The sequence below is a fragment of the Anabrus simplex genome, chromosome 5 (genome assembly GCF_040414725.1).
Source record: "Anabrus simplex isolate iqAnaSimp1 chromosome 5, ASM4041472v1, whole genome shotgun sequence".
Lineage (NCBI taxonomy): Eukaryota > Metazoa > Arthropoda > Insecta > Orthoptera > Tettigoniidae > Anabrus > Anabrus simplex.
Genome location: NC_090269.1, coordinates 263774185 through 263796811, shown reverse-complemented (window position 1 = coordinate 263796811; position 22627 = coordinate 263774185). Strand labels below are relative to the sequence as shown.

The 22627-nt window shown below is 37.7% G+C and overlaps 1 protein-coding gene across 4 annotated transcripts in view; it reads left to right on the top strand.

Annotated features, from left to right (window-relative positions):
* LOC136873973 (armadillo repeat-containing protein 6 homolog) overlaps nucleotides 1–18625 on the top strand; it is an 85459-nt gene extending 66834 nt beyond the window's left edge. For all 4 annotated transcript variants that reach the window (XM_067147376.2, XM_068227613.1, XM_067147374.2 and 1 more), the window contains exon 7: nucleotides 17943–18625. In XM_067147376.2, the coding sequence (XP_067003477.2) occupies nucleotides 17943–18155 (213 nt within the window). In that variant the 3' untranslated portion in view covers nucleotides 18156–18625. The remainder of the gene's footprint in view (nucleotides 1–17942) is intronic.
* The last annotated feature ends 4002 nt before the right edge of the window (nucleotides 18626–22627 follow it).

Sequence of the window (22627 nt, the reverse complement as noted above, 5' to 3'; positions counted from 1 at the left end):
TGAAAGTGATCCCAGGTGTGTCTCTTGACAGTGATCATAGGCTCCTTGTTAGTTGTTTCAGGTTGTTTAAAGTTGAAGGAAATAAGAACCAACCAGGACAAGAAATTAAAGGTATGGAAATTGAAGGATAAAGAGAAGACCACAGAATATCAAGGAAAAATCCAGCAGCGAATACCAAAAATAGACACTGGAACAGTTGAAGAAGAATGGAAAAATGTCAAGGAATGCTTGCTCAAGACAACAGAGGAGACGTGTGGAAGAACAAATGGCAAAAGAAAATGGAAAGAGACACCATAGTGGAATGATAAAACAAGAGACACAGTCCTTAAAAAGAACAGATAAGGACAAAGAACTCTAGAAGTTGGCAAAAAAATAATCTAAGCAGGTTGTCAGAGCAGAAAGAGAAAAATGGTTGAATGAATGGAGTGATAAACTAAATGAAGATGTAGATGGCAACAGAAAAAAGAATAGGAGGAGGGACAAAGAAGAGACTAATTATCTGACTAGTGATAGTGGTATCTCATTACAGATGACAGAGAGATCAAAGAATAATGGAAGAATTATTTTGTTGAGCTGTTAAATGTGAATGGTATCACAAACATTCCATTAGATAGATTAGTTAATGATGGAATAATAGAAGACACTATAACAGATCTGACATGGAATGATATAGAACTCGCATGGAAATACATCAAAACAGGAAAATCTCCAGGCACTGGTGAAGTGTGTGGTGAAATGATCAGGTCTATGGGTGATCCAGGAAAGCAGTGGATGTATAGACTTTTTCACAAGATATGGAAGGATGGGCAGATACCAGCAGATTGGAAAAAAGGTATCATTCCACTCTTTAAGAAAGGTGATAGGAAGAAATGTTCCAATTTCAGAGGAATTACATTAACTTCCCAAGTGGGAAAGCTGTATGAAAAGATTTTAGAAAGGAAAATAAGATCATTGATAGAATTAAATTTATCAGAGAAACAATATGGATTCCGAAAAGGCAGATAAGCAGTTGATCTAATATTTGGACTCCGTCAGCTAATGGAGAAGTATTGTACCATACCCAGGGGTAATAAACCTCTAGGACGATGCCTCCATTCCTTATTAAACATCCGACTTAACTCAGGTTTGGACGGAGAAGTGGGTTGATTGTCGAAGGGTAAATCTAAATTTCGAAGTTTATCACCTAACTATAAGTACATGACAGGAATAATGGAGGTTTATCTCGAATGAGAAACACGAATATGGGGTAAGACGAGTTTATTCCATAAAATAACCCCGAATCATACTATCACAAATGAAATTCAAATAATAAAATGAGTATAAAATTATCACGGAGATAAAATTGGAAAGAAAATGGACAACAAAACGTTAATTATGCAAACAATTAAATGCAAAAATGAAAGTTCAAACACATTAAATATCTGTGAGCTTCAAAATAACTTCACATTATTGTCCAATGTTCATATTCGTATTCATATGCGTATTCATATGGAGTATCACTATAATATGGATTAAAATTCAAGGAAGTTGCCACAAAAGTTACCATTAAACGAAAATTAAGACGCAATGTGACATGATATGAACTACGAAAAATACTAGTGGCATTTCCCTACACTATATTTACAATAATCACAACATAATTAAAATATCTCAAATATTTACATTGAATTAGGAAGGGGAAAACTTATATACTAAACTGACTCGACGTGAAACGTGGTTCACCAGAGGATCTAGTAAGAACTAGATTGACCACAAACATTCACTCAGCACTCGGGCTGTTCCCCATTAAACAACAAGACAACATATCAAAAAAAAACTTGAAATTGCACAAAACACCCTCCTGTAAGAGAAAACAAATAATATACTTTAATAAACACGTAGAAAGCAATGGGCAACATTGCGTTCCTCTGCTGCATTTGCACACCGGACCGTGCCTTCATCTGTCACATATTTTCTGCTTTGCTTTGGGCTGAAAAGAAATGTTAAAACTTAATACTGCTCTGAGGGCTTGGTCACTGTTCAACAAGATTGTATTATGGAAACGACATCTCTTTCCGCACTGTCTATATAAACACAGCTGATAAGTAAACTTGTAAGGTGAGCTCGTATTTCCACAACTGCTCAGAAATTCACATACACAATCATACTTCTTGCTAGCTTGCTGTTATAATTCAACACACGCATCATATTCACTGGCCTGACATTAATTTTCCGTCAATTCTAATTCTCAATAATCTCTCAGAATACAATCACAGGCCTATTCTCGCTGCACACAATTCTTATCACATCATCAGGCATGCAATCGGCCTGCATAATCAATTTCATAGATGAGCATGCATTAAATTCTCTTGTATATCTTACAATCTCAACAGCCTTTCTCATTATAAATCCAGGTTCGATTCCCTCTCAAATCATTGTACGAAACAGTTTCCAACCCACATTGGAAGAATCCTTTTTTAGTCAACGTTGCATATACAGCTCCACACGTGTCACAGCTCCTGAAATAACATGCATCATGCAACCTATCTGTTACTAATCTTTCTAAATAGAAAAATAAAATTTACTCTCAACGCCGCAAGTGTTTAACTCAGAAAGTGGATGATCTTGGCAATCTAGTCCTCCTATCTCTAACATACAAAAGTATTGGAATAACCCTAAGCTAAGTAACGCAAAAATCACCCAAAACAAAATAAATCGTAACATCTCCCTCAATATCCCATCTAACTAATCGTAAAGTAAAAGAAAAGTAGAGAAATCATGCAATCCCCTCCTATCCATATTTACAGCATCATAAACATAAACTAAACACATGCCGTCCGGCAAAAATTACATTAAAGAAATCCCTACACTAAGCCTCACTAGTATTAATCATAATTCATATAACATACCATTTAATTTAAAACATGCATCTTATCTTTGGCAACTCCCTGAACATCGGCAGCGGTTCACATCCTCGCTCCGGTATTTTTACTCCATCGTCAACACGTATTTAACACATGGAAACTATCTTCTTTCTTCTAAGGGCGGTGCCATCTTCTTGATGAAAGTTCCTGTACACTGCAACACACAAGACTTCAAGTAAATACCTCTTCACCGCTCCATGTGCATGTGCCGAATAAACCCTTGTCAACTATGAATTAAGCCAATCTTAATCTGACAGAACAAACACACGTAAGATTCACTATCCTAATATTAAGGTTTAAATACAGTTATTTCGAGCGGCTCACGGTTCGATGTGAAAGTCCTTTGCGTTACACGACCGACCTGAAAGTACAATGCAGCTGAGCGTCTCTCCTTCAATCACCAGTCTGCGGCTGACATTACCGTCTATTACTTTAAAGTAAAACTTTGCGACATAGTGCAATTGGCAGTTTATCACTGCACCAGTTTACTTAGCACTCTTCACAAATAAATGCACTGTTTTTGGTCGAAAAGACCTTATACTGTTAGATGTCTACCCATGTGGCAACATTCGCGCACAGATAAAAGAGCAGTATGGAACAATGTTCACTTCACAGCGACTCACACAATAAAAATGACACTTCCGATGATTGGGATGCTTAAGAAACTTAGCCAACGCCGTTGTGGCTGGGGGATTCCCATATGTTCAAATGATCAACCAATCAGCGTGTTTGCTATCCACAATGACTTTTATATTAATTAAAATTAACATTAAACACACTCCTGATGACTTAGTAATGACTAGGGACCTGAAAAAATCGCATTTGCGATAAATGCAAATTTTTGAATCTTGTACTGAATCCAAGCTTACGGTAATTCTAATGTGAAATAAAATCACTTTTACGCATAAATAGAAGTGCGACAAAATGCAAATTGTGACCCAAAATGCAAAATTAGTATTAATATGCTATTTTGGTGCGAATTATGCGAAAATGTACTGTTTTACTGGCGAAAACAACATATTTTGGCAAAATCACCAGAAATACTCAAAATATGATGCATAAATGTTTCGACTGTTCCGATCAATGACGAAAAGTAGCCAGTCGATTGCTGCTTGCTGACTTTAATCGATATTTACAATGGGAATAGCAAGGGGAATAAGATCTGTATCGATTATTATCGAAATGTAAATAGAGTGTCACGGAAATAATGAGGTAGACGCAGCGTTGATTTCCTGTTCAAAATTGAAACTAGTGAAGAATAGAAAGTCGAGCGATTGTTTAGGTTATGGGGCACGCAACAAAAACTGCGCATGGAAGAGCTCAGCAATATGCAAAGAATGGTTTATATGCCACAGATTCAGCGACAGTGTTTTGCAAGTATTGTAATTGCCGAGTTGGGTGGGAAAAAAAGGACAGCATTGTGAAGCATGTTCAATCTGAAAAACACGTGGGTAAGCGACGCGATAATGAAAGTTCAACCCCTGCTGCTAGTACGTCTCAAAGAAAGCAATCTTCTGTGCTTACACAGTTAGATAGTTGTGAAGGACGAAAACTTTCCAGAGATAACTTCTCGAAACGCACAATTGAAGTATTGGCCATACCTCTGGAAAAGCTGGAAAGCAAAGAGCTAAGAGCTTGGATTACTGAGTTTTCAAATGAAGAGCTGCCATGTGTGAGAACTCTACGTGAAGTACTTTTTTTTTTTTTACGTCGCACCGACACAGGAAGGTTTTATGGCGACGATGGGATAGGAAGGGCCTAGGAATTGGAAGGAAGCGGCCATGGCCTAATTAAGGTACAGACCCGGCATTTGCCTGGTGTGAAAATGGGAAACCACAGAAAACCATCTTCAGGGCTGCCGACAGTGGGGCTCGAACCCACTATCTCCCGATTACTGGATACTGGCCGCACTTAAGCGACTGCAGCTATCGAGCTCGGTATGAAGTAGTACATTTACCAGTTAAGTTTCAATTTCATTGATCAGGCACGGTTTAGGTATTACGACATTGAAACCACGCGCAAAATTGAAGGATATTGAATTTGAGTGCAATTTCCATGTCGAAATATCTTACCTGTACCCAACTGATCCAGTAATTTCAAATTACTTTTTCCTTTCTAGAAGTTGCATCTGACCACCAGAAAAGAACAGCAGAGGCTCTAGTGGGGAAGAAAATCAACATACTCTGTGATGAAACTACAGATATAATGGGCCGTTGTGTTTTTATCATCATATTCCAAGACCCAGCCGGATCGAAAAGAGAGCTGCACGTTGTTTCTGTGAACTATCTTGATGCAGGAAATGCTACAATTTGCTCTCATGCTGTTTTAGAAGCCCTGCGCAGTTATAGTGTACCATATGATGCAGTTAAAGTGTTTGTTAGTGACAGTGCCCCGTACATGACCCGGTGTTATGAAACATTAAGTGTGGTCATAGGGGATCACTTAATGCATGTACAGTGCTGGGCACATAAGATCAGCTTGGTTGGGAATAGTTGGGTCGCAGTGATGACCGATTTAAATCGTGTGGTTGCGATGGTAAAGTCTGCATTTTTGAACACAAGAAAGCAAAAATATAATTATTTACAATTCTTAACATAACAGTATGGTGCTTCAGAGGAAGCAAAGCTGCTTCCTGCACCTGTCATAACCCGATGGAATAGCTGGTTTCAGGCTGCCTTCTATTCGAGTGCTTACTTTACTGATGTTGTTACATTTTTTCAAGATGTCTGACATGAAAGACATCAACAACTGTGGTATTAAGTACCTGACTGATCTGAGTGACCGAGAACTGAATAGACTTCACTCCCACATGGTTTTTGTCAAAGATCATGCAGCTGAATTGGTAGACCTCCTCACTGAACTTGAAGGGTCTCTGTATCCTACCTCTCATCTCCCTTACCCCAAACTGCATAACCTTGACACCAGTTTCACCTTCATTTGTGAGAGGAATTTTTCTGCGGCAACTAATGATGCTTTGATTAAGCTCACTCCTCAACAGCAGGATGCATGTAGAGACACATTTGTCAAAGCTGCTCATTCTTCACAGTGCAAGCTAGCCACATTGAAAGCTAAAGACACCAACCATAAGCATTTTATGTCAATTTCTCAAGCTTTGTATCCAAAACATATAATTTTTAATAACACTGATAAATAAGATGAGCTTGAGAAATTGTTTGGAGTAACAGATCTCTCACAAAACAATATCTGGTGTGGTTACTGTTCTCTGAAACCTGCAATTCAAACCCAGATGAAAGAAAGTGAAAAATGTGATGTCAAGCTTGCATTAACTGCAGTTCAGACAGAGTTCAGCATATTTGCTAAATACTGTCTTGAGTTGTTGTGGACCAAACGAACAATGTAGATAGCCAGCACGTGTTGTCTCATTACAACACAGTGGTTAAAGACAGACGGTGCAATTTGAAAAAAAAACAATGCCGAAGTACTGATAATGCTTTAGTTTGATCAATGCATTTGTATTGTGTGTGAATGAAGGACCATAATTGCATTTCATAAACTTGCAATCGTTAAAATTAATAATACCATGCGGTTATTTTAACTTTGTAAATAGATGCTAATTTTGGAAAATATAGATGCTAATTTTGAAACAAATAGATGCTAATTTTTCAGGTCCCTAGTAATGACTCAGATAATTGCTATAATGTATTCCTTATTATTTCTCACTTTCGGACCTGTGGAAATCCATCAACTAACAAAACTGACTCCTCTATATCGATGTCTTCTTCACACAGATATCCATGTTGGTCAACCTGGGATTTTAATTCTGCGCGGTCCAGAATTCATATTGGCCACACCCACGCTTCCTAATTGGCTGAATGCTCCTCATAGCCAACGAATTCTACACGTGCCGAAATGTGCTAACTTCCGGTAATGGTGAACATTTCCTACGGTCGCAAGCAAGCATCGCGCAACATACAGCAACTTTGTCTCCACGGACTTCCGGTCTCAACTGTTCTGCAATCTGCTACTTTTCCAATGCTTGACTGAAATCTATCTTGAAGTAATTATTTAATATGGCAGATATATATCTGATTGTCTCTTATGGGCCGTCAGGACATGGCTCAGTATTATGAACATAATAAGGTCCTTTGGCTGGCATTCCTGGATATCAAAAAGGCCTTTGATGCTGTAAGCAGGGACAAAGTCTGGGAAGTGCTGAGAAACAGTGGAAACAATAATGACATAATAAAACGAATTGAGTATTTATATGAAGACATCAGTAGTTGTGTCAAAACAACACCAGGAATGACGGAACCCTTTAGAATAACTACGGGCCTAAGACAAGGTGGAGTTCTGTCACCTCTTCTCTTCATTACTGTAATGAATGAGATTCAACAACAAGTATGCCAAAACGTTGGTGACAACAAAATGAAAGTCATGCTATTTGCTGATGACATCTGTATATGGGGAGATTCCAAGGAGGAACTTCAAGATCAGATCAATGCATGGACAGTAACAGCTAAAGGGCACGGCCTAAGATTCAGTCAGAAAAAGTGGTGTGTTTGTTATCCACTGAAATGGTCAACCTGAAGGTTACATTGAAATAGAGGGAAGTGTTTGTTATCCATTGAAATGGTCAACCTGAAGGTTACATTGAAATAGAGGGTAAACAACTCAAGATGTCCAACAAATTCAAATATCTAGGAAGCACGATATCTGCAACAGGCTCCATTGAAGAGGAACTTGCTAGCAGGATTCAAGCTGGAGGAACATTCTGTAGAGTTGTCCGAGACCTAATATGGAACCCAACAGTACCATTGAAATACAAACGAGCCATTTATCTGACTTATTACATGCCAATTTTGACATATGGGAGTGAGACCTGAACAGTGAGGAAAAAGGATGAAGCAAGAATTCAGGCAATTGAAATGAGATTCATCCGATCGATGGTTGGCAAAACAAGATGAGATAAAATTTGTAATGAGAACATTAGGGACATGGCTCAGGTTGGCAGAATGCAGGATAACATAACTCTGTGTAGACTCAAATGGTATGGTCACATGCGAAGGATGGATCCTGATTGCATATCCAGAAAAAAACACCAGATATGGATGGAATGGGCAACAGGAATCCATCACTGATTATATTATGGTAGATAAGCATATACAAGAAATGTTGCTGGATGTGAAAGTGATCCCAGGTGTCTCTTGACAGTGATAATAGGCTCACCAAGAGGGCGGCCAAGAATACGATATACAGACATGGTGAAAAACGACATTCAGCACCGAGGAGGGGACTGGGACAACATTGAAGAAGGAGAAAAGTACAAAGACAGAAGTTGATGGAGGGGCTTCATTCGCCGACCTATTGTATAGATGGAACGACGTGGGATATGTGTGTAAACTATTGCTTAATTTTAATACTCTACACTGAAATTAAGTAAGAATGCAATACACCAAGATATGGCAGAGCACATCACTGATTTCAGAGGTTAGTTCATATTTTCTCATGTCTGGGTAAATTTTGGTAAGACTGTTGCCATGTAAATTTATAGGAAGATGATTATCACTTTTCTACTGGCACTTGGTATATGTTTTCATGGTACATACTCAGTTAAGTTAGGTTAGGTGACTCTGTTTGAATAAGAAAATTAAGTGTTTGCCACGAAATGTGTTCTTTCGTATCATTTTCTTGCTATGTGTACTTGCAAGCTCTCTCGTTGACATTCGAAAGCGATGTTGGAGTCGATTAGTAATACCCGTTGACTGCTTTTCTGTAGAGAAAATTAAAAATTAAAGAGGATAACATGGTTTTGTAACAAATATGTAAATAATGTGGTCAATAGCCCTTGTTAATTACAAGTTGTCCATTTCATGACCGTATCGATGAGTATAATCAAAAAGTTAGTATAAATAACCACCTTATCGATACTTTATTATTGCCTCAGGCAAAATTGAATATAAATTAGCACTTACAGGACAGGTTTCGACCACTTAGTGGTCCTCTTCAGCTGTATAAAGAAAGAATTGAGAAGAAAAAACATTAGGACAATAAGCACAAATAATAAAAGTTCATTGGAGATTCCTTTGTTAAAAATGGAGGTCATCATAACAGGACATCTTGCCTCTCGTTCTTGTTTGGAAAATATGTTTATTCTGCGCTGTCTAGAGGGTCTGTCTTTGAGCGCGACCTGGTGAAGTAACGATGTGACACAGTCTGACAGTCCATGCAAAGCTCTGGAGAGAAGGGAAGTAGAGTTTTGTCGTCATCTAAAATATCATGTGAGGGAGGAGGGAGATTGGGCTGTTCTTCTGCGATGTCGTGTTTGATTATATCTCTTGTTCGTCTTGCCTGTTTTATGTCTACGAAAACAACGTGCAAAGAAATATCTTATACGAGAATATTAGTAAATACTTGGAATGGGTATGAAATGTTATTCTGTTTGTACTTTTGGACTTGGAAGAACAGTAACAGAAGATAGAGAGGGAGAGACACATAGGGAAACAAGAAGCTTCTCATTCACAAATTAAGATATTTTCAGAGAAATCCAACTGCTTCAGCAAGGAAAAGCAGCAGGAAGTGATCAAATTACTGGGGAGGTATTAAAGACAATGGGGTGGTACATAGTGCCTTATTTAAAATTTATCTTTGACTATGTCATAAATAATGGTATAATACCAAAAGAATGGAAGGAATCTATAATAATACCAATTTATAAAGGAAAGGGTGATAAAAGGAAACCAGAGAACTACAGACCAATCAGCCTGACCAGTATAGTTCATAAAATACTGGAGAATTTAATAGCAAAGTACATCAGAGGGATATGTGATGATAAAAATTGGTTCATGAGGAACCAGTATGGATTTAGAAAGAAATTTTCTTGTGAGGCACAACTGGTGGGATTTCAGCAGGACATATCAGATCAGTTGGATTCAGGAGGCCAGTTAGATTGCATAGCCATAGATCTTTCCAAAGCCTTTGATAGAGTGGAACATGGAATATTATTAAAGAAATTGGAGGGAATAAGATTGGACGTAAGGGTTATATGTTGGATAAGAACATTTCTAAATTCAAGGGTTCAGAAAGTCAGAGTAGGAAATAATATATCACAGGAAGAGAAAGTTTGGAAGGGAATTGCACAGGGTAGTATAATCGGTCCATTACTTTTCTTAATATACACAAATGATTTAGGGAACAATATAACATCAAAAATAAGATTGTATGCAGATGACATAATCGTTTATAGGGAAATAAATAACATTGAGGATTGTTCAGAATTACAAAGGGACCTTGAGAGTATCCAACAATGGATTGAAGAAAATAATATGAAGGTTAATGGAGGCAAATCAACTGTTACAACATTTACAAACAGGAGCTTTAAAACTGAATTTGAATATACTTTGGATGAGGTAGTTATCCCAAAAGATGGCAAGTGCAAATACTTAGGTGTGAGATTTGAAAGTACCGTAATTTGCACTAGAAGGGTCATGTTGATGACATTGTTGGGAAAGCATACAGATTGTTACATGTCATAATGAGTCTACTTAAAGGATGCAACAAAGAATTAAAAGAAAAAAGTTACTTAAGTATGGTTCGTCCGTTATTGGAATATGCAAACAGTGTTTGGGATCCTCACCAAGAATACCTAATAAAAGAAATAGATAGTGTGCAGAGGAAAGCAGCAAGATTTGTAACAGGGGATTTCAGGAGAAACAGTAGTGTATCAGAAATGTTAGAGGAACTTGGGTGGGATACTTTAACTAAGAGAAGGGAGAAAACTAGACTTATAGGATTATATAGAGCCTATACTGGAGAAGCAGCATGGGGAGAAATCTGCGAGAAGCTTCAGTTGGAAAATAATTATATCGGCAGAACTGACCACACGTATAAAATTAGAAGGAATTTCAGCAGAAGTGATTGGGGTAAATTTTCATTAATTGGCAAGGGCGTGAAGGAGTGGAACAGTTTACCACGGGAAGTGTTTGATCCTTTTCCAAAATCTGTAGAGATATTCAAGTAGGGAATAAACAGCAACAGGGAAAATAAATGAAATGTTAGAGGGCATTCGACCAGTGCAGGCTATTGTAAATAAAAAATGTGTGTGAAAAAATTAATTCCATCCCCAGGTCCATGGAGTTTGGACAACCACTGCCTGTAGGGGTGAAGTACAGTGGGGACTTCGAGGACCCTGGGACCGCTACGGTAGCTGTGAAGGCCCTTCAGGAACTCTGAAAAGTGGTGGCGAAAGGGGCTCTGGTTAAGACGCAGTAGGTCGTTATGCTACTTAGGTTCCAAAATGGGTAAAAAAAATAAAAATAAAGTAAATAAATGCAATGTAAATATTACTCTTATACCAGTTGCATAGTATCATTTGAAGTAATTCCACATACTGTATATGAGTTGACTGTGTAAGTATAGGAGATATTATAAGTAGAATTTTGTAAACAATATAAATTTATTGAGGATGATCTGTTTGTTTAATAGAAAAAAATTGTTAGCGTAAATTGTATAGTATTGTATTCTAGAAAAATGTTCTTCTCTTGTTAATTTAAAATTCAGTGCTTTACAATAATGTATTTTAGTCTACCATTTGCCACCGAGGTAGACACCTCATTTGCAAATAAAGAGATTTTGATTTGATTTGATTTGATTTGATTTGATTTGATTTGATTTGATTTGTTTTGATTTGATTTGATTTGATTTGATTTGATGTGATTTGATGTGATGTGATGTGATGTGAATTGTTTTGATTTCATAAACCTGGATCTATCCAGATCATTTTAAATTCTGTTTTAGAAACTCTTACTTATGGGTTGTATCAAAATTATCATTAATCTGTGAAATTTAATTTTTTTGTTTTTGATCCATTTTTTGTGTGTCAGTTTTCGAGCATAGCTCCAGTTTGTGAGGTGGAGGATGTGGCAGTATGACAGCAGTGGGATGGATTGAAATTTCTTATTTTATTGTATTAAAAATTACTTTTTGTTGTATAAAATTTTATTCTGTCTGTACTTTTGGACTTGGAAGAATTGTTTCGATTTCATAAACCTGGATCTATCCAGATCATTTTAAATTCTGTTTTGCAAACTCTTATTTATGGGTTGTATCAAAATTAACATTAATCTGTGAATTTTAATATTTTCATTTTTGATCCAATTAGTATGTGTCACCCTGTACTATACTACACGCGCAGTTCTGGAAGCGAGTTTCCTGTTGCATAAACGAAGACTTTTCTCAGACATGTATTATCACTGTGTCAGCAAGAAAGAAGAGATTCTTGATTGGAGAAAATAGAGTAAATGTAATTGGTGAATGTGAAAGTCGAAGGTGAATTCTGTATTCTGATCGGTTCTCTTTGGTGGTTGCACCATTTCTTGTTTCTCTGTCTTACCCCACTTCTTCAGTGGGAGAGTGGTAGGATTTGTGTCTTTGATCATCTGACCATCTTAGCGAGCAGATGTGCTCTTCTTTCGGTCCCGTCGCGGGAAACCCGGTCTCAGGGTAAGCACCGTTTCTGCGTTTATTTCAGTTTTTAACTTCATTCAAATGTGATAATTTCTTTTTCTTACTCAGGAGTTTGCCCTCAAGTTTCACGTTCACTGCTAAATTTCTCTTGACTTAGCTTCTCTACTAAGATCATATACTACTTGTTTGGAGGCAATACCTTTTTTCTTAATCTTTGTATTATGTTGTAATATTATCCCTTGCGTTTTCCTCCCAATATTTCTGTCACCTTGTACAAGTACAGAAAATCTATGCACATTACCTGAAGGCTTTTAGATAATGATGGAAGTTTACTGTATCTCTGTGTTTGGTTTTATTTCTATATTTGTGTATAATGGAACTAGCCTTCATTTTAGTAGATATGTAGCATCGGATTAGGGTTTTGAATTTAGTGCTAAAGTCCTTTAAGCACACTGCACATATCTGCAGGCAAGTTTAATAACTCTTTAATTTCCCTTTGTAAAGGTCTTTCAGTTTTGAGTTTCTGATTTGTTTCCTTTTTAAAGTAAATGTTTTAATCCTAGGGCAATTACCCTCTCCGTTTTCTTTCATAGCAAAAGGCTATAATCCATTACCTTTTATGGTTCCATTCCACTTTCCACATCCATTCTGTAGTTGTCATGTTTCCTAACCTGTTTGTTTACATTTTGTGCTGCGATGCTTTTGTTGGATCTAAGTTTTTTTTGCTAAGATTTAAATTTCATTATTATTATTATTATTATTATTATTATTATTAGCCAAAATACTGTTACACATTAAAAGCATTTTATTGAACTTGCTTATGCATTATTTCTCTTTCGCATGTCATTGGCAGTGTTTGGATTAAGTTTCAAGTTCATAAAACTGCTGATTTTCCACATGGAGACAGTTAGGTAGGGAAAGTTTAATTATAACCACCTGGTATATTGAAAAGGGATTAAATCATTGGGGACTTGTTAACAAGGTCTCCTTGTAAGTGGTAAAGCAGTTTTAATTCCATTTGCAATTTCTTATTTATACAAAGCTGGCTTTTTTGACAGTTGCTATAATTTTTTTAAATTTTATTTAGCGTGTGGCATATGCCTTTTAGTGCCAGGAATGTCAGAAGACATCTGTGGCTCGCTTGGTGTAGGTCTTTGTATTTGACACTCGTGGGTGACCTGCGCATTTGGGTGTGAGATTGAGATGATGATGATGATGATGATGATGATAAAAAATTAAATGGCATATGGCTTTTAGTGCCAGGAGTGTCCGAGGACATGTTCAGCTCGCCAGGTGCAGATCTTTTGATTTAACTCCCCTAGGCGACCTGCGCATCATGATGAGGATGAAATGATGATGAAGACGGCACATTCACCCAGCCCCTGTGCCTGTGAAATTAACCAATGATGGTTAAAATTCCCGACCCTGCCATGAATCAAACCCGGGACCCCTGTGGCCAAAGGCCAGTACGCTAACCACTTAGCCATGGAATCGGACATGATGTTGATGATGTAGGTAGAGAGGGAAGCCCAGTATTGGCACATAGCCTACTCCTGTTGAATAACATCAAGGGGTCTGCTCAAGGCTTAACATCGGTTACATGAACGAATTGTATCCATTAAATTTCAGTGTAATTTTTGTCCTAAATGGAGGATAATAATTGCTTTCACATGAATCAACAGTAATATTTGCGGTAAATTAATAAATACCATTATTACTAGAGAAATATACGTACATACCTACGGCGACTATTTTGCTGTAGACACGACTCTCTTCTGTGGCATTCCTCTTCATTGTGCCGTTTCTTGTTTCCTTCTCGAGGTTCAGGGCTAACACCGATGAATGGGAGTGCTATTCAAATTTAAAACTGAGGAAGATATTCATTTTAATGTGATTATGGGCCTCTAAATCTCACGTCTCAACGACTGCCAAGATCCTTAATGTCACTAAGCATTGTGTGGTCCACTTCATTGTGCCATCTTTTGTTTCCTTCTCGAGGTCCAGGGTTAGCACTGAGGAATGGGAGTGCTATGTCGGTGAATTCTCAAAATCTTTGTCCATCACGACTAGCACGGGCAGTTCAAATGAGAAAATGGAGCTGAAAAGTATATCGTAACACAAAAATTATTTTTAGTGAAAGAAAAATAGCATGATCCCTGACCAATAATTATATTAATTAATGAGTTATGGGCAGAAGTGAACAATTCGCCCTATCAAGTAACGCAAAGCAAAGCAAAGCAAAGCAAAGCAAAGCAAAGCAAAGCAAAGCAAAGCAAAGCAAAGCAAAGAAGAAGTTCAAAGAAGTTAAGTAAGCAAAGTGTTACATGAGCAAAAGACATACTGAAACGCTGTGACTTTGTAGAATTCATAGTCGTAATGTAGCAAAGAAAGTATGTATATACACTGCAGGCCAAAAGTTTTCGGACAAAACATATGTACCCTCACGAATATGTTTCATGATTGTTTAATGACAGAATATATTAATGTAACCAAGTTTCGAAGGTTTTCAGGCAATGGCGACGAGTTTATGTTCGACGTTCAGCATTGGAAAAAGTGCATCCTACTGTATAACACCTACAGTCAGTAGTGGCGATTAGGGTGACAGAGGGGGTGGCAGTCGCCCCCCACTTTGTGGAGAAAACATTGCATTTTTATTCCATTTTAGCCGGCAAAAACTATGAATTATAAGAATTATTTTAAAAAAGCCATTTGTACAAGCTCTGTTGTCTTATCAGCTAATTCTTTCCATTATTAACTTTAATTATTAACAAAATTATTGGTGGAAATATGCACAATATCATTCGTCCTGGCTAACCTATTTGTATAGTGCCACAGCAAGTAGTGGAGGAAGGGTAGCAGGAGTAATTAATTTTCTTTGTTGCCACAGTCTTGGACACTGAGGTATGATTCACCTGCTTGCAGCCCGCATTCGTCAGTCTCGTAGTCTCTTTAGCGTCTGTTAGTTTCTTAGTGTGTAGTCAAATACTAATGATTTTTAATTGTATGAGCACACCATACTTCATGTGTAACAGAGTGACAAAAGGTTCCACGTTCTTCTATCAGATACAAAATCTAGTGTAGGACAAAGTAGTTCCCGTAAAAGCCAAACAAACAATGTTCAAATCTTACCTCCTGCCAATCATGACATATGGGTTGGAGACCTGTGTGTTATTGAAAAGAGACATCAGCAAACTGCAAGCATGTGAAATGAAATTTTTATGATCTGCTATGCAAAAAATAAGAAAAGACAGAATCAGAAATGAGTGCATTAGAAATGACATGCAAGTGACCTGTAGGATGGAAAAAAGACTATGCATTGCATGGTTGTTTGGGGCATGTGCAAAGGATGGAAGAGACTATAACCCCCAGACAATACTTGGAAATCGCAGTACCTGGAAGGAGACCTGTTGGACGTCCCAGAAGAAGGTGGCTGGACCAAATAAATGCAGACCTTATCGAGAAAGGAACTACACTGCAGGATGTGAAAGGAGAGGAACCCTATAATGTCAGGAACCGATGGAGGCATATTGTCCACAAAAGTCCTACCCGGCCTGCTGGAAGGATACCCAGATGATGATGATGATGATGATGATATGTGTAATTATTATTCCTTTGGTAAGCATTTTATTGTAGTTAATTGAATCAAAACCTCAAAAAACTCATTACCGCACTTAAGTTGGTAAACTGCCAACCTTTACCTCTCTGTTGAAATTCGCTCAGAGAGCACCAAAAACTTACCACTTTGTAGCTTTTTTTTTCTTTTTTCAGTTTTGATGTATATACCCCCTCCCCCAGCTCGCTATACTCGACAAACAACCCGGGTACTTTTAGTTGCCTTTACATATTTTGTCCCCTCCACTTATAATTCCCAATAGCTGCTACTGCCTACAGTGAAACATGGAGGGGCTCTGTGATGGTGTGGGGTTGTTTCACATTTAGTGGAGTTGGTAGACTGCAACAAATTCAAGGAACACTGGACAAAAATGGCTACCATTCCATCCTATCTCGTTATGCTCTTCTGTCTGGAAACCAACGTTGGTTTGTCCTCCAACAAAACAATCACCCCAGACACACGTCTTGCTATTGCATGAATTATATGCAAAACAAACAAAACTTTGGGGAATTGCTTTTAATGGAATGGCTCCCCAATCCCCGGACTACCGGGCGAGTTGGCCGTGCGTGTAGAGGCGCGCGGCTGTGAGCTTGCATCCGGGAGATAGTAGGTTCGAATCCCACTATCGGCTGCCCTGAAAATGGTTCTCCATGGTTTCCCATTTTCACACCAGGCAAATGCTGGGGCTGTACCTTAATTAAGGCCACGGCCGCTTCCTTCCAACTCCTAGGCCTTTCCTGTCCTAACGTCGCCATAAGACCTATCTGTGTCGGTGCGACGTAAAGCCCCTAGCAAAAAAAAAATCCCCAGACTTGAATCCAATTGAGCTGCTGTGGGAGGAGTTGGATCGGCAAGTCCTAAAAGAGTGTCCTCCTTCATCGGAAAAGCTGTGGGACTCTTGCAGAATGCCTGGCAAAGTATACCTGCACCAGTGTTAGAAAAACTTGTTCTTAGAATGGCGAGAATAGTTAAAAGTGTACTTGCAGCAAAGCAGGGTTTCTTTGATGAGAAGAGCATTTGATGTGTTCTGAACATCTGTGAGAGTAAACGTGTACATATTCTCTATTTCTTGCTCATATATAATGTAAAACCATAGTTTTATTGTAAAATATTAGTTTTACAATATATATTTGTTAATTCCTTGCATAGATACGTTGTTTTCTTTTAATCTCAGTCCATTCTTTAACAGTTCAAAGCTTGTCTGGAAACTTTTGGCCGACAGTGTATTTCTGTAGTAATAATAGTAATTATTAATTTACCACGAATTTTACTGTTGATTTGCGTAAAATAAATCATCTTCCATTTAGGACAAAAAATTTAATGAAATTTCATGGATACAATTTGTTCATATTACCCTTAACATCTCCATCCAACTGACAAATCATCAACAGCGCATGCCCTCACTTACTATGAACTCTGCAGAGAGGTTTGGAATTGAATCTAGGATTTTGGCATGAAATCTAGTGTTTAGAAATTGTTAACCACCTTCTCTTCTACCTTGCTGGCCAACATTTGATGGTGAAAAACTTTCTACCAGCAGAACTCAAACTGGCCAACCACTGTGTCAGACTGTATAGACTTTATGCCTCAACGATCATGGCCACCAGGCGGGCTAGTTTCTGTGATAAGTATAGAGTGAAAATCTAAGTCAGAAAGTAAATAAGTCTGGATGTAGCGATCATCTGGCTCATTCAGCCCACTAATCATGATTAGTTGAATTTGTTCTGTAATGTAATTATTAATTGTATGCTTAGTTTCACCTTTTAATACTGTATACATGCCTAATTTGTTTTTACTTAATTTACCTTTACTGTAACAGCTTGGTGTAGTTGTTAGGCATGCTTTGACTTAAATCACCATGAGAAAACTTTGGCTTAGAAAAGGCACCATGAATCTAAACTAAAAATATTTGGGAACCACTGTTTATGAATACTCTTTTGTCTTCGGAATGTTTATGGATCTAGTGTTAAAAGTAATATGACCTTTATTTGTGTATGTTTCAGAAACAAGGCAGTACAGCAGTAAGAAACATTGTTTCTCGATCTAGAGATCTTTGCAAAGGTTTTCTTGAGTTGGGCGCAGAGGATGTGCTGAACAGTGCTTTAACTAAACATAAAGGAAAATGTGAATTTGAAGTGAAAGGAGCTCTGAGAGACCTTGGGTGTGATGTGAAACTTACGGAATCCTGGTCTGGAAAACATGGTGCATTACATTAATGTTCTGGAACAATTAATATTTTAGTAATGTAATGAAATTTTTTTTTAAAAGTGTAATATCTATTAGATTAGATTAGATTGATTAGATTTTCATCGGTCATTAATGTTTCTGTCCTTAATGGAAGAATTATAAACTGGACTTACCAAGGTCTTCTGGATCTTTTATCTCAAGAATACTGTGTTTATTCATGTATAGTGAGTGTTTTCCTCCTTCAAAATTCATCCCATGCAGTCAGGATCCATGTTAATCAAGAATATCATATTTGCCTTCCCCGTCCAGTGTTAGTGCTATCAGTACCTTGCTCGTATTTGCAACTGTGGTAAGCTCCACACTCATTGAGAAGTCGGCTGAAGAGCTGAGAAGCAGAAACAAGTTTATTGGGGACTGTAGTGAAATGAATGTTATCAGAAATATTGATGAGAGAAAACCTCATTTATAAAGGTGACATTGTGTAAAGTTGTGAAATCCATTCCAGTTCTTTTGTGTTTTCATATTTATCCTCATCTGGCTTTCTGCTCTGAGCTGTCATTATTCTTGTTTATGTTCCTTTCCTCATTCCTAGTTGTCTTGATTTGATTTAACTTGAACATGGATGTCCTTCGGATAATTTAAGAAGAATATGGGGCAAGATAAAAGTTGTTTTCCCCAAAAAATTTGAAACCTTAAATTGCTCATTTCTTTACAAAGTTTGTTCGAAATGGAGATCCTTTTACATGGCATTTGATTTACAGATGGCAGAACATAACTGGTGATCTTCAGTTTTCTCAGATGACTGCTGTACGAAAATTGAGAATGATGTTTTTGGGAAAAGCGACCTCTCTCTCACCGTGTATAGAGCACTCCAAAGGCAGTTCATTTGCTTGAAAAGCTTCCTCTGTGGATCAGTGGTAGAGTGATAGCATATGGATCCTAAGATCATGGGTTCTAACCCAGGAGAGGTAGTCAGATTTCTGAAGGACGGAAAAATTACTGTCCAACATCCATGTGGTACAATGTTGGTGTCAAAAGATTCCTGGTAACATTCAGTTTGTATCTGACAAGATTAAAAACTTGGGCAGTAAGTCACCCAGTACAGTTTCACTTTCTCTTTCAGCTGATAGAGTAAAACAAACTGTTCAAATTGACACACAGGCAGCCTTAATGGCATCAAATCAAATGTTTATACACAGTAGCTGAGGCAGTATTATTATTGATGGTGTTGGCCAGAGGCGTTTCAGTGAACATATTCGTTACCCCAGCTGCATTATTTTTATTTCATTTTTTTTAAGCAATCGCAGTCTCACCACTCCCTCTAAAGCTAACATTACTATTTTATAAACTCGCTTGATAACTAAGTGGAAATATAACAAGAAAAGAGATCATAAAATAAATAAATAAATAAATAAATAAATAAATAAGACAATTTAGGTATTAAATAATTTATGAAATTATAACTCACTTGAACAAGAATATTTTTAACCATATACTCGCACACGTTTCCAAATTGGTATTCACGGCAGTGACAGCACCATCATGACTTACTGTTTTTTACGTGTGTGTCAGACCCCCCTTTTTTCCACTTTTACAGCCAAGAAAACTAAAGGGGATTCAATATGCGATAACCTCAAATTTTGTGCAGTGAACTCATGACTTTTAGGCCATAATGAACTGTAAATTATACATGTAAACATTCTACACTATTCTTTAACAAACGTATGAATATATTTGAGTTATACTGCCTATTTTTGTTGGAAGGCAGTATTTCTAAATGTAAAAAGACAATAAGTGGTGAACACAACTTTTAGGCCTGCATAATACAGTAAATATAGTCAGTTTTAGTTACTCATATGATGTTATTAGTTTCATCTCATTAATTCCTCTGATGAGGTTGACATCAGGAAGGGCATACGGTCGTAAAAACTCGCCACAAAGATTCGTCTCTCTTCATACTAGACTCCATAGGGAAAAGGGATGAGGGTATCATATTATCATATGCAATATTGATACAAAAGATCTTAATGGGCAGTCATTTGTCTGTCAGTTGAGCAGTAAGCTTACCACACAGTAAACCTGAGTAAACCTGATCACTGCTTTCATTTGAATGATCATCTTGCACCACCAATTTCCCTGCTACCGGCATGTCATCATTCCAAACGACATTTTCACTGCCATCTCATCAGCCATGCGCTGCAATCAAGAGCATTTGAGGTTCCCTGCTTTCTGAATCTTTTAAAAGTTTCGTTCTCAACTATAGAGTCCAAACAGTGAGAATTTATTCCCAAATGGTTTCTGGAGATGGCCTCTGATATTCCCAGTTGGAGTTTGTGTAGCACAAGCCACTCCTTGCGAATAAAGCCATGCTGTAGAGGGCGTGCCAAACCACCAGCTGATAACTAGTGCATGTTACGAGTTGTACTTCTGAATGTAATACAAAGTGACTGGAAGCATTCTTTGGATCACTGCAGCTGTTGAAAACCAGACCCTTATTTTAAAATATTTCATGCTTGTTCTCTACATTTGTCACATTACGATTGACCTAATCAGCTAGAGTTGGGTCAGAGTCGTTCAAAGAAAGGAGCGCGCTCCTTCGCTCCGCTCTCCAGATGGAGTCAGCTCCAGGGAGTCGTTCGAAGGAGTGGTTTGCTCCAAGCATTGTATCGCTCTTCCTTCTCTCATTTAAAGATGTGTGCGTCTGTGCCACTGCTGCCAATGACATTGTGAGAAGGAAAGGAAGGAAATGGTTGAAAATCTATATTATTAATAAATATATTCTAATGTATGTCCTTACATAGAATATTAGAATGATATAACTCCGAGAAGAGTAATATTTTTTCCTGTTAAATATTTTAAAAATAAAGACAACAAACAATCTGTGTTGGTAGGCTGTACGCTTGTTCACCCCCACTCCTTACTACAAACTGTGTTTAGGACGTAATTCATCAAATAGCCAATAGATAGCATTGCAATACGGTTCTTCTCGAAGAATATCTTTTTTGGAAACCCGAAAAATTGTGAGAAACACATACACAGGAAGAGACAGGGTATCAACATCTGTTAACCAGATGTGTCACTCTCAGTGTACCTGCCCCTGCCATAAAGGCATTATGACCAACTCAACCCGTAAACCATTCATTAATAAATAAATTGTCATAATTCCAGTGTACACTGAGAAAATTTGTCATTTCTCTTACGCAGAATATGATCACTTTCATAACGCGACAAATTTCTATGTCTTTCTTTAATTATTTTATACTAAAACGAATGCGTCAAAATTTCGAGTAGACAACATTATCTGCTTTTTCTGTTTTATTCATTGGCACCAATGATCCATTGTGAACTGGAGTTTGTCGAATATTGGTCTATGGTCAGTTTTGTCTACAGTGCTCAGTGAAAATCATGGCTTTAAGGCAAAAGAAAAGGAGTGACATTTGGAACTTTTTTAAAGATTTAGGCGATGGGAAAGCAAAGTGCAATTTTTGCTCAAAACATATTTCATATAAAAGTGGCAGTACGTTCAATCTCTCGCGCCACGTTCGAAATTTACATCCTACTATGTCGTTATCTATAGAACAGCTTACGCCCGCTCTTCCCTCTTCAGAAGAAATTTTGGATGATTGTAGGTCAGGAGTGGCTTCTATTGCAACTTCTAATGAAGATGATTGTGCAGTCACACCAGCATCAGCTGAGCAAAGCGGAACGCCGCTCCGGAATTCAGGTCAGACGTCCATTAGTTCCTACATGCACCGACCTCTTTCCAACAAAAGGAACAGAGAAATTGCTTTTTTAGTTTTGGAGACAATTGTGGAAAACTACTTGCCATTCCACATGGTTGAAAGTAAAAAATTTAGGACACTGATTCATAAACTCAATAATGCTTATAACTTGCCTACAAGAAAAACTCTGTCGCAAGTAATTCTTCCACAATTGTATAATATGGCAAAAGAATTTGTCAAAGAACAATTGGAGTCCGCAGTCTATGTGACATTAACCTACTGATGGTTGGACTTCTATGAACAACGATTCCTACTTGTCCGTGATGGCTCATTTCATCAAGGGAGTCGAGTTGGTATCTGTTCTACTGGAATGTTTCAAGTACGACAAGAAGCACACGGCTCAAAACTTGGCTGAAGAACTCATAAGAGTTGCTCGTGAGTGGAAAGTGGAGACTAAAATCGTGTGTATTGTTAATGATAACGCTGCAAATATTGTGGCTGCCATACATCTGACAGCCTGGAGGCATATCCCATGTTTTGACCATAATTTAAATTTAGTTATGAAGTGCGGACTCCACTGTGTTAAAGACATCATCGCAAAAGTGAAAAAAATTGTGGACGTTTTCAAACGCAGCTCACAAGCTGAAGGCAAACTGCGAAAAATGCAGGAGCAGATGGGTGAACCAGTCTTGAGTATTAAACAAGATGTGGTAACGAGGTGGAATTCCACCTTCGTTATGCTCGAGAGGATTATTGAGGTCCAACAAGCTCTAATTTCA